The sequence below is a fragment of the Littorina saxatilis genome, linkage group LG16, assembly GCF_037325665.1.
Source record: "Littorina saxatilis isolate snail1 linkage group LG16, US_GU_Lsax_2.0, whole genome shotgun sequence".
Taxonomy (NCBI): domain Eukaryota; kingdom Metazoa; phylum Mollusca; class Gastropoda; order Littorinimorpha; family Littorinidae; genus Littorina; species Littorina saxatilis.
Genome location: NC_090260.1, coordinates 47,460,050 through 47,473,365, shown reverse-complemented (window position 1 = coordinate 47,473,365; position 13,316 = coordinate 47,460,050). Strand labels below are relative to the sequence as shown.

At 41.1% G+C, this 13,316-nt stretch overlaps 1 protein-coding gene across 1 annotated transcript; it reads right to left on the bottom strand.

Moving 5' to 3' along the window:
- Nucleotides 1-364: 364 nt before the first annotated feature.
- On the bottom strand, nt 365-8,110 carry LOC138949715 (gastrula zinc finger protein XlCGF57.1-like). The gene has a single exon (XM_070321511.1). It carries the CDS (start codon nt 6,615-6,617, stop codon nt 4,950-4,952), a length of 1,668 nt encoding a protein of 555 aa, XP_070177612.1. The 5' UTR covers nt 6,618-8,110; the 3' UTR covers nt 365-4,949.
- Nucleotides 8,111-13,316: the final 5,206 nt, after the last annotated feature.

Here is a 13,316-nt window from a genome sequence, read left to right as displayed (position 1 = left end):
GTGGCTTTTCTCTTGTACAGGGTCCCCACTGGTTTTTAGAAACAAAATTCCATGACTTTTCCATGACTTTCCATGATCCTCAATAACATTTTCCATGACTAGATCCACCATTTCCGAACACGCAAACTTTTTACGTCTTGTCACTGCCAGTTTTAACACTGGCTTGCTTTGCCCTGAATTTGAGTCAGTTTCTACGCAGTGTCTCTTCGACAAGCAAGTCAAGCATTTGCTACGCAATCAGATTATCGGTAATGATGTTTGCTGGTCCTGTCATTTCACTAAACTGGACCAGCCACTGTTTGTATCCATCTGCACTTTCGTAAATTCCGTTTCGTAACCGTCACTGTGACTTGACGAACTGTCATTTTCTTCACCGCGATACACAGTTCATTGCGAAGATCTTCCTCTGTAATTCGTTCCAATTCCGCATACTTTTTGTTGTCAAGAAACAACTCGAAAGAAAGTTTCAAACTCATCATCCTCCGTCTTGCTTGTCGAAGCGCCAAAGTACTTTATCGATGCAAAAACAAAAGCAGAAAACTTCGACGAAACCGACTCAAATGCAGCGCAGACGACACGACGAGATAACGGAAGGAAGTGAGCCTCGCTTTGGCTCAAGTGCCGTTAAAAATACCGTTATTCTCGTATGCAAATACGAACGAGAAGTTGGTCATACGAACAAGCCTTGTGCTGGCGACGCAAATCGGGGAATGGCTGGGCAACAAAAATCGCCGCTGGCGTGCTAAAGGTTACTTTTTTTTCTTTCTTATTTTTGTTAAATTCCATGACTTTCCATGACTTGAATTGAAATTCCATGACTTTCCAGGCCTGGAAAATTAAAAATCAAATTCCATGACTTTCCAGGTTTTCCATGACCTGTACGAACCCTGCTTGTATGTGTCAACATGTGGGTCTTCAAATCCCCTTTCCGAGCAAATTTTTTTGAACAATGAGGACAGGCATGAGGCTTTTCTCCTGTATGTGTCAACATGTGGGGCTTCAAATCCCCTTTCTGAGCAAATTTCTTTGAACAATGCACTGTGTTCCATTTGAGGTACTCTCTGCTCCAGGCTGGCACCAGCTAAAAATAACCGGCAGTACCACTCTCCTCCCGCCTATTTACCCTTTCCTTTCCCATTTCCCTCCTACCCCGCCCCAGCATTGTATCCACAGTGGCGCCTGACAGACGACTCTTTCTTTGTCTGCAGCTAGCGTGGCCCAGCTCTCAGCTCTGTTAATGTTAGCAGCTGCTGTGTTGATAAGATCTGTAGCTCGCGCGCTCTAGAGAGATAGCCGAGCCTAAAAAACTGAGAACGTTTTCTGCACTGTTCAGAATGCGTGTTTTCAGCACGGCACAATATATAAGACGGCAGAAGACAACACAGTAAACAAAACATCCTAAATGTGCCACAATAAAAGAACACAAAATAATGAAAGATAAAGACCAAGGTAATCCCCAAGTACATACACATATATATATACAACACTTTACGAAATATATACAAACAGTAGAGTATATCGAAATATATACAAACAGTAGAGTATATCGTATTTACATACATATTATGCCAAGGACTACTTGTAAAAGTCATTGATGGTGCGCATGTAAAATTTGTTTTGCGTTTATATAATTATAAAATTCAAAATAGTGTGATATAAAATTCAAAATAGTGTAGATAATGTCAGTAACATATAAGAAAGAAAAAAGATCTTACGGCAATACATGTTCATGAAAATTGTTAGCTGCATGTGAATAAAACAAAAAAGCTTACCTCACGGCCCTCCTATACAAGTCTCACAAACTTGTATATATATATAATATACCACAGGAGAAAAAAAAATAGCTCGCGCGCGCTCACCCAAATCCGCTTGAAGTGCCACATGATATTAGCCCCAGACAACACATAGGCGGATAATACATGTATGTCAATCGTATGAAACAAAACATGCCACAATTTACAAGACAGAAAAAAGGCTAAATGAGAGAATTAAAAAAGGTGTTTGCTCTTCAAGTAAATAATTATACCACACCTTACAGATCTGAAAAACACATGTATGCTACAGTTAAATAAACAGGAAACCCAACATCCGAAAGCACGGCACAATCTATAAGAGGACAGAAGACAACACAGTAAACAAAACATCATAATCAATGTGTCACAATAAAAGAACACAAAATATTGGAAAAAAAGACAAAGGTAATCCCTAAGTACACTGATATACATGTACAACACTTTACAAAATATATATACAAACAACAGAGTATATACAGTCGTATTTAAAAACATATTATAGGCATGCGTATGGTGCGCATGTGAAATTTGTTTTGCGTTTATATAATTCAAAATAGTGTAATTAATGCCTGTAATATAAAAGAAAGAAAAAACGGTCTTTCAATACATGTTCATGCAAATTGTTAGCTGCATGTGAAGAAAACAAAAAGCCTACCTGACGTCCACTCCTACGGTAATCCAATAGCAGCACACAAGTCGATTTGAAAGTTTTTCAACACAGTTTTTCACTCGTATTGTTCTCACAAACTTGTATATATACCACAGGAAACAAAACTCGTCGATCCGACGACAATTTAACGTTTGTTTCATTATCGCAAACAAAACAGAACAGACAAAACGAAACAAAACAACACAGCACAACAGTTGGGGTTGTTATTTCTCTGAGATGCTGAAGAAAAAAAAGATGACGTGCATTGTAATGGAATAGAGTGGGTGTAATTTCAAACTAAACGGTTCAAATGTGAGTGTAAACACACTCTTTACGCGGGATCACATTCCCTCACACGCATATGAACACACACACACACACACACACACACACACACACACACACACACACACACACACACACACACACACACACACACTATGTACATTTTTAGAAAGAAAAACAAAACAAAAACAGAATGTACATTGTTAGAAGAAGAAAAAAAACAATATGTACAATTTTAGAAGAAAAACAAACAACAAAAAACAATGTTTTAGAGCTGTTATTGTGTCAATATGCTAAAGGCCTCAATGACTTTTTATCATTCTTGTTTAGGATTTTGTTTTTGGCGGGGTGTCAAGCAGCATCGGTGAGGTCTTAATTTGTTGCTCTTTCATTAACTGGCAAAGTTGCTGTCCCTTGTTTTTCATGCCCCAAACTCTCCTTTTCAAATTGTTGACGTCAGAATGTATTTTTTCGCCGCCCTGTTCACCCATCAAACCAAGCCCCATCCCCCACCTTTCCATAAACTCTACACAATGTGCTTCAAGTATGTGCTGCTTTGGGATGACATTAACGTTGTCAAGGCACACGTTACCTCTGTAGAACTCCATGTATTCAGAAATAGCTACTTGGATGCCAGGAAGGTCATCTTTCCCAATTGGTTTTGTGTGTGACACAAGCCTGTGCACACTGGAGTAAAGACTGTTCAAACGGGTGTGTTTGTCTTTGATTTGACCTGCAAGGGTGTGCACGCCATAATCATCTGTCAGGATAAATGCCCTTCTTTCTACGCTGTCTGCTACGGCAGTAATCACTTCATCTTTAATGTATTTGTTGCAGTGATTCCCATTGAAGCTGCCACTGTGGCTGAAAGGTTTCAACAATAGAAGTGCTTGTACAGGCAGCAGTACTGTCAACACATGTGCTTTTTCTTTGCGGACTAGCAGCTTTTTCACTGGCTTTTTTTTTTTTTTTAAGACAACCGGCCATTTGTTCGGCAAACGTTTTACACACACTACAGTCAGCTACTTCCACTTTGGAGTTGTATTGTGTCCACATCACTTTTGTTTTTTCAATGTTACTATGCATTGCTTTTGAGAATCCTTGAGGTGGAATGTTAGGGGTTTTTTGTTGGCTGAGACGAACAGCGCATGTTGCACACAATGTACTTGAGAAAGTGGTGCCATTAGCTTCTTCAGAAACTTGAATACCGTGAAACTGAAACAACCTTGATGCATAGTTTTTGCAATGCCTAATGGTATGATGTTTGTCCTTCGCTGCCTTTGATCTTCTGCCACAAATTCTGCACATAGCATTTAGCCTAAATATGTGGAGATCTTCTGTATGTTGCACTGCCGCCATTCTTAACTGAGACACCTTAAATCAATAAATAGAGTGACTACAAATTGAAAGAAATTGATAACAATAAACAATCAAAACCATATACACTGATACAGACAGGCAAGAACATAAGCACAATTACAGTCACAACATTAAGTCAGGAATAAACACGTCACAAAAAAAAAGGGGGGGGGGGGACGCAAAACAAGCAATACAAAAAACAGAACAGATGAAATGCACTAGAGTCGAGTGCCTGTTCCAAACGGTGCATGCACTGATTAGGCGCGTGGATTAACGAAACAAAACTGCTCTAAACTCAAACACAAAAACAGCCTAAAAAACTTATTCTCACTCTATGACACAGTTTAGACTAAGTACTTACTGACGGCAACATCAGAAACACAGTCGGTCGTTGGTATAAACATTGAGCGTGGTTACAAAATGGTATACAATGCGCACGTTCTGATACAACAAAGAACGACCTGCCGGTAGATTCGATAGCAGTATTACTTCAACATCAAACAAACCGAATCCCTTCTGGAACTCTAGTTTGCACATACACAAAGCCTGAATATCCGAGTAACAATATACACAAGATGACGGTAATCCAACGTTCAAGTCACGCAAACCAGTCCATTTCATACCAAGAAACACGTATTTTTTCACACTGGCCCACACGCTGTACAGTTCCAGAGTAAGGGCTTTGTGCGGCTGGCATTTCCCCGCGAAACTAAAGAGGTCACCGCCAGCGCAGGGTAGGCTATTTATGGCCTGCTTGCTCCAAGCTGCCTGCCGCTGAGATAGCATAGCCGCTGCAGCAGTGAAATAGTGTGAATGAGGACAGGCATGTGGATTTTCTCCTGTATGTGTCAATATGTGGGTCTTTAAATGCCATTTGTGAGCAAATTTCTTTGAACAATGAGGACAGGCATGAGGCAAAAGCCTGTATGTGTTAAGATGTGGGTCTTCAATTGCCTTTTCAGAGCAAACTTTACTTTGCAATAAGGACAGGCGTGTGGCTTTTCTCCTGTATGTGTCAACATGTGGGTCTTCAAATACCCTTTCCGAGCAAATTTCTTTGAACAACAAGGACAGGCATGAGGCTTTTCTTCTGTATGTGTCAACATGTGAGTCGTCAAATTTGTTTTGAGAGCAAATTTCACCGTACAACGCGGACAGGCATGTGGCTTTTCTCCTGTATGTGTCAACATGTGGGTCTTCAAATACCCTTTCCGAGCAAATTTCTTTGAACAACAAGGACAGGCATGAGGCTTTTCTCCTGTATGTGTCAACATGTGTTTCTTCAACTCCCCTTTCTGAGCAAATTTCTTTGAACAATGAGGACAGGCATGTGGCTTTTCTCCTGTATGTGTCAATATGTGGGTATTTAAATGCCATTTGTGAGCAAATTTCTTTGAACAATGAGGACAGGCATGTGGCTTTTCTCCTGTATGTGTCAACATGTGAGTCTTCAAACTCCCTTTGCATGCAAATTTTACTGTACAATGAGGACAGGCATGTGGCTTTTCTCCTGTATGTGTCAATATGTGGGTATTTAAATGACATTTGTGAGCAAATTTCTTTGAACAATGAGGACAGGCATGTGGCTTTTCTCCTGTATGTGTCAACATGTGAGTCTTCAAACTCCCTTTGCATGCAAATTTTACTGTACAATGAGGACAGGCATGTGGCTTTTCTCCTGTATGTGTCAACACGTGATTCTTCAAATTCCTTTTCTGAGCAAATTTCTTTGAACAATGAGGACAGGCATGTGGCTTTTCTCCTGTATGTGTCAATATGTGGGTCTTTAAATGCCATTTGTGAACAAATTTCTTTGAACAATGAGGACAGGCATGCGGCTTTTCTCCTGTATGTGTCAACATGTGGGTCTTCAAATGCCCTTTCTGAGCAAATATCACTTTGCAATGAGGACAGGCATGTGGCTGTTCAGTTGTATGTGTTAACATGTGTTTGTTTACACCCCCCTTTTGACCAAATGTTGTTGTACATTTAAGGCAGGCATGTGGTCTTCCTCTTGTCAACATGTCTCCACCCTCCCCCACACCGTCTTTTTCACGCTTGATATCATTTGAACATGTACACCAATTTTGTTCTGAAAATGAAGCTGTGTCTGCAATGGTTCCAAAATCAATTGGGATTTCTGCTGCCCCTTGTTTCTGTCCCTCTTGTTTCAGTCTAACAACGTCGTTGTAAGCACTGGATGATGTTGGTATTTCAGGTGCCTCTTGTTTCAGCCAAACAACGTCCCTGTAAGCACTGGATGATGTTGGTATTTCAGCTGCCTCTTGTTTCAGCCAAACAACGTCGCTGTGAGCACTGAACGATGTTGGTATTTCAGGAGCCTCTTGTTTCAGCCAAACAACGTTGCTGTGAGCACTGAACGATGTTGGTATTTCAGGAGCCTCTTGTTTCAGCCAAACAACGTTGCTGTCAGCACTGGATGATGTTGGTATTTCAGCTGCCTCTTGTTTCAGCCAAACAACGTTGCTGTCAGCACTGGACGATGTTGGTATTTCTGATGTACGCTCCATCTGCACGTTGACTGTTCTGTCTGTCTTGAAATTTTCACCTGCTGGTGCTGTAACAAGTCAAGTCAATATTTATTTCAAAAACCCCTAGGGTTACATGCATAAAATAAAAATTGCAATAAACACGACAAAAAAGATATATGTATTAATGAGACACAACTTTTCTAATTAACCGAAAATGAATCAAGCTTAATTCATAACAAAACAATTCTTTCTTTATTTGGTGTTTAACGTCGTTTTCAACCCCGAAGGTTATATCGCGACGAGGGAAAGGGGGGAGATGGGATAGGGGAAAGGGGGGAGATGGGATAGAGCCACTTGTTAAGTGTTTCTTGTTCACAAAAGCACTAATCAAAAAATTGCTCCAGGGGCTTGCAACGTAGTACAATATATGACCTTACTGGGAGAATGCAAGTTTCCAGTACAAAGGACTAAACATTTCTTACATACTGCTTGACTAAAATCTTTACAAACATTGACTATATTCTATACAAGAACCACTTAACAAGGGTAATAAGTGAAGAATTTTATGGGTGAGAAAAGGAAAGTAAAAGGACTTTGGGGAGGCAGAAATAGAGAAGAAACAAGAAAAAGATCCTAATAGACCTTTTTCGTATAACCTTTGCCCCCAGCGTTTCGACCAATCAGATTTTAGGGCACGGCAGCCTCTCTCTGATAACCGGAAATAAGGGGCAATAGGTGCCTGGCCTGAAATACCTCTTTCACTGTCGGTGCTCGAAGTACTATTGCCAGAGGATTACTTTGAGAAATTCTGCAAGAAAACGGATTATCTTGTTCAAAATCATGAACTAAAAGTCAAGGACATGCATGAAGGTATGGTTTGAAACGGCTATTGGTGGTATATGGACGAAAGACTTGGCGAACTTCCCCTGCATAAGCGAAGCAGAGGTGATCGACCACAGATCTACAGTACAGATCTCTGGATCAACTTTCTTACTGATACTACTGCGTCGACGTTCGACAAGTTATACGACGCATCCAGCGCAAAGAATGCAAAACCTTGGGGTAAACGATAGACATACTGTGTGCATAAAATGTCTTTCTGCATGGCACAACAGCTAGTAAGCAACTGTGGTGATCAGACTCAGAGCGAGTGTGCTGACGTCAATGAAGCAGACTCGCAACGAAGTGTATGCTGTTGTGGGGGGACGCTGACCGGACAGGCACTTGGAGCCTACTGCGAGTGTATTGCTGGGTAAGTGTTGTTGGCCTTGTATGTTTTGTGGGATTAACTTGATGGCTGCGTTACTTGGTATCTTACACAATCAGTTTTCATACTCAGTCATATAATGCATGGCACACAAAGTGACAAACACACACAGAGATTCATAATTCTCTACTAAAAATGTCTGCATGCAAAAGCTGTCATTTTTGACAAAGTTATGAGCAGCATGTTAATGTAATTTCAATCAGTATCTCCAGGAGACCATGCCATGTTGGCTAGGCATGTTCAATAGAATACCAGGTACCTGAGTGCGGAGTTTTATTTAATGTGTACGTACACATGTGTTTGTGAATCCTCTTGTCAATGAAGGTTATCACTGCAGTAAGATCAAATTCCATTCTGAGCCGGTATATATTTTATATAGATATCAACAGCATGCGCTTACAAGCTCTCTGTAGGAATTCCTAGGAAAGATAAAGTTAATTGTTATTAGCAGGCTAAGGAAAATCAAGATGACACAAACGGAATTTGAATGTGTGTTGTTGTTTTTACCCAGAAAGGACAGTCTTGCAACCATGTGGCCGCCACCCTTTTTGCTGCTTCACACTACATGGCTGAAGGAATCGACACTGTACTTACTTACTTAGGCCATTATGAACCCCCGGGGGAGCATAGGCCATCGACGACAATTCTCCATCCGACACGGTCCTGGGCTGCCCTTTCGATCTGGCTCCAGGTCTTCCCCTGCCTGTTGATCTCTGCTTCAGTGTCTCGTCTCCAGCTGTTGCGCGGCCGGCCTCTCTTCCTTTTCCCTTGTGGATTCCACTTCAGGGCTTGCCTCGTGATACTGGATGCAGGCTTTCTCAGGGTGTGCCCTATCCAGCCCCATTTCCTCCGGAGAATTTGCTGCGCCGCTGGTTTCTGGTCAGCTCTCTGCCAAAGGTCTTCATTTCGGATTCTGTCCGTCCATCTGATGTTTAGGATGCGCCTCAAGCAGGTGTTGACAAAGATTTGGATCTTTCCCAGCATGGTCTCTGTTGTCCTCCATGTCTCACACCCATAGAGAAGAACAGACTTGACGTTTGAATTGAAGATCCGAAGCTTCGTCCTTTGGTTAATCTCCTTGGAACTCCAGATCTTCTTTAGCATGACAAAGGCTCCCCGTGCTTTCCCAATCCTTGCTTTGACGTCCCTGTCCGAGCCTCCTTGTCCGTCAATGATGCTCCCCAGGTAAACAAAGGACTCCACTTCCTTGATGGGCTCCCCATTGATCATCACCGGATTGTCGGCTGAGGTGTTGGTCTTAATCAATTCGGTTTTCCTCTTGTTGATCTTGAGTCCTACACCGGCTGATATTGTCTCCAGGTGAGTAGTCTTGTCTTGCATTTGGGCATGGTTGTGGGAAAGGAGGGCAAGATCATCCGCAAAGTCGAGGTCTTCCAGTTGATCGAAGAGTGTCCATTGTATCCCATTTCTCCTGCCTGCTGTTGTGGTCTTCATGATCCAGTCGATAGCCAGAAGAAATAGGAATGGTGACAGTATACATCCTTGTCGTACCCCCGTTTTCACCTCAAAACTGTCGGATAGCTGGCCAGCATGTGCGACTCTACACTTCATATCCTGGTAGGTGCCCCGGATGAGGGAGATGAATTTCTCTGGAATGCCGTAGTGCCGCATGAGTTTCCACAGTGACTCTCTGTCCACGCTGTCGAAGGCTTTCTCATAATCAATGAAGTTGATGTATAGAGGAGACTTCCACTCCAGCGACTGCTCCACTATGATGCGTAAACTGGCAATCTGGTCAGGACAGGATCTGTTCTTCCTGAAACCCGCCTGTTCATCCCTGAGCTTGGTGTCAACTGCCTCCTTCATTCTATCCAAAAGGATTCGGTTGAGAACCTTCCCTGGCACGGACAGCAGCATGATCCCTCGGTAGTTTCCACAGTCTCGAAGATCCCCTTTCTTTGGAATCTTGATAATGATGCCTTCTCTCCATTGAGGTGGCACCTCTTCCTCCTCCCAAATCTTGCCAAACAGACTGTGGAACAAACTAATAGATGTCTCCATGTCTGCTTTGATGGCTTCTGCCGGTATCTCATCTGGCCCCGACGCTTTTCCATTTTTTAGTGACATTATGGCTTTCTTGATTTCCTCCTTTGTGGGCTTGTCTGTGTTGATGGGCAGTTCTGTCTCTGCTGGTCTGATGTCCAGTGGTGCTGCAGGGGTGGGTCTGTTCAATAGCTCCTTGAAGTGTTCCGCCCATCGCTTCATCTGATCGTCTGTCGTTGTTATTGGATCCCCATTCTTGTCCCTCACTGGTTTGTCGGTCTGCTGAAATTTTCCTGCTAACTTCTTGGTCGTCATGTAGAGATCTTTAATCGACACTGTGCCAGCAGACAAAACTTGTACACACTACAAATGTATGTGGAAGGGGCATGCTGCCATGAAAACTGCACCAGCTGCTCTCGATGACATACAAATTGTTAAGTAAGTGTGTATAATAATTAATATTAAGGAAATTAGGGTTGCATTACCTAGAGGTTTACATCAGAGTGTGATCTATTTTTTTCAGAACATAAGTCTCAAAGTTAAAATATAGAGCTTGTTAACTACAACAGCTACAAGACTGGGGAAAGAGAAACAGTGATATTTATAAAGTGCATTATCAACAAACTATGCATTTTACATTTAGTCAAGAGACCAGGGCGGTGGTGTATGTTTGTGTGTAGAGCAATTTCTGGAAAACTACAACATTATGTTTAGGTTAAAAACAAACCAGCCCTGAAACGGTGAAAGTGGCAAGTATTTTACTCGCCATAGTTAGTAGAAGCATGCAACTGGTGAGTAGAAGTGTTCATCTACTCGCCAAATGCGAGTGAAGATGCTGAATCAAATTGTTGGTTTGGTTCGTAAAATTTGCTCTCTGGCTGGTACATTTTCAGAATCACTAGCCAGAGGCTAGTGCATAATTTTTTGACTTTCAGGGCTACAAGCTTAGAAAGTTAAACAGATTTGTTTTAAACACAGGGAAGCGTGATTTCCTGTGGGACAGTTTTGCTACTGCGCTATGCTGGGTTGCCATTTGCCTTATTCGACGTGGATGCTGGTTTTCAGCTAAGCATTGTCCTTGTGAAATGTACTGCGTTCAGTATCGTTATACATGTTTGACAGACTGGCGCAACTTGTTTTAGCATTTGTACCCAGCATAAGATTTGCTTTAGTGTCAAGTAAAAAAAAAAATTTCATTTTCAGGTATGCTTCAAGACAAGACAAGTTTCCCCGGACGACTCTTCAAGGCCTCAATTTTGACCAAGAAGTCCGGATGCAAGGAAGCGCGACTAAGAGATCTTCAACAACCGGTACCAACCGTTTGAAGGCTGCATATAGTTATGATATACTGAACTAGGGTTTTCAAGGTGTGATATTTTTTTCCAATACCAGTTAATTAAGTTGGTAGCAACAGTTAACTGTTCTGTCAAGTGAAAAATGTATGTAGTTTCAATATGGACAGGTAAAATCAGTACTTTGTTTACAGCGAGGGAGGGTACGTAGTGCTGTCACCTCTGTGTGTGAGTTCAGGTTTAATATTTTAAATGCCTGCAGTTAAGACAGAAGATTGTGGAAGCTGATAAGAACTTGTGTCAGAGGATAGTAAGAAGTGTTTCGGCTTCGTACGGACTATACCATCATCCATGACTTGTGTGTATTATTCGGAGAACGTATCAGAGCCGAGGACATGTGTTGTGAACAGCGATTCTCAGTGATGAAAGTGTAGTGTGTGTAATGCCGGACTGTATTCTTCTTCAACTTCGGAATGGCAAGGAGGTATTTTGTGAGATGTTTTATGATTTGATATCCATGTACTGATGATTTCATTCAATAGCGAAATGTTTGAAATGTTCATTCGTTTTGTGCCATGTTTGTTGTTCAAGAGCGTGTTGTCACCATCCCTTATGAATATGGACGTGTGTGAATGTTGGTGCAGACATGAGTGTTTGAGCGAGTGAATTTAGAAGCCCTGTGCATGAAAGTCATTACCGGACAACCAAATCAGCAAACATAGAAATTCCTTGTCATACACATCGATCTGATCAAGGTAATAATGTTAGCATTTTTTTTCCAATTTATTTCACAGTTATTTGTTATTTTTTGGAGGAAATTATAATGCAATTCACCGATTTTAAAAAACATGATTCCAATTGTCTCCCTTGAACAAATTTGTTTGTACAAAATTTGTTACTTACTTTTTTTTTTCAAGGCTATATCAAGGAAAATTCTTTTTGAACTGATTGTGGGACCGTGCACAAGCTGACAGACTTGAACTCAAAAGTTGCAGAAGATTTTTGGCTGCGACTTTTGAGTTCAAGCCGATCAGTTTGTGCACAGTCCCAAGATTTGTCTATATTTATTTATCACTTAAAATAAAATACAGTTTTTCTTTTAATGAAACTGTAGATATGTCAAAGACTGTTTTGAATAATTTTGGGGGGTAATTTTCTTTAAGAAATAACTCAAGTGAATGCACAAATTGTGAACTAAAGTGTCGGTACAAGGGAGACAATTTGAAGCCATTTTAAAAAACAAAGCAGTATATTGCATAATAATATCCTTCAATTATAACAAGAAATAAGGAATAAACGTCTCTTGACATGTTGTCTACCTAATTATCTTGATCGCATTTATTTAAAGTGGGAATCGTTATGTTCGTAAGCTCACATACAATCATTGATGAAACAAACTCAGACCAGACCAGAGATTTGATTGATAATGGGCCCTTTATTCTATACAGTACCAGAGTAAATTATATAAACCATTACATGACAAAATAAGCTTCTTGCTCTTTGGAGTGATGTGGCCTTTGGCAGTTCATCAACCCAGTAATGTAGACCTGCCTTTTTTTACGAAGTAGGTACATGCATACCGAAAGATCACCATATGTGTGAAACCATACTGCAGTGTCATTTTTCAGTAGAGAATCAACAGAAAAAGAGCGTATGTTCTCCTTCACCTTCATATTGTCTTTCTTCAAGCCAAAAACATCTTCAGTCAGACGATTAATCACAGAGGCCTGTTATGTAATTGTCATCTGCAGCTCTGCCAACTTGAGGTAGTCTGTGTTCCAATAACAATACCCTCACATGTAGTCGTGTCCCTCTTTGCAAAGGCATGATCTGGCCCTGGTCCTGAGCTCTCCCTAGATGCAGAGGGCAAAGGAATGGCTGCTTCTGTAAATACAAAATCAAATGTATACATTAGCAATATAATCAGCATCAATGATCTTGTTATCAGATTACACATGCATCACACTCACAGCATTTAAGCATGAAAATACCTGAGGGAAATAACTCCTGAAATTGAAAAAAACTTAGGGGTGCGGGAGATGCTCCCCGGAAATTATTTTGGAGTGTTCCATGCAAAATCAAAATTGTAGAAATCTAGTGCTATTTTTGTTGTTGCATCAATTCAATGGTACATTTCTGGGAATAAAAAAAATGATTCAGCATGAGCTTTATCGA

What these genes read in the sequence shown, in the direction of transcription:
- LOC138949715 (XM_070321511.1), bottom strand. Translation starts at nt 6,617, where the DNA reads ATGGAGCGTACATCAGAAATACCAACATCGTCCAGTGCTGACAGCAAC.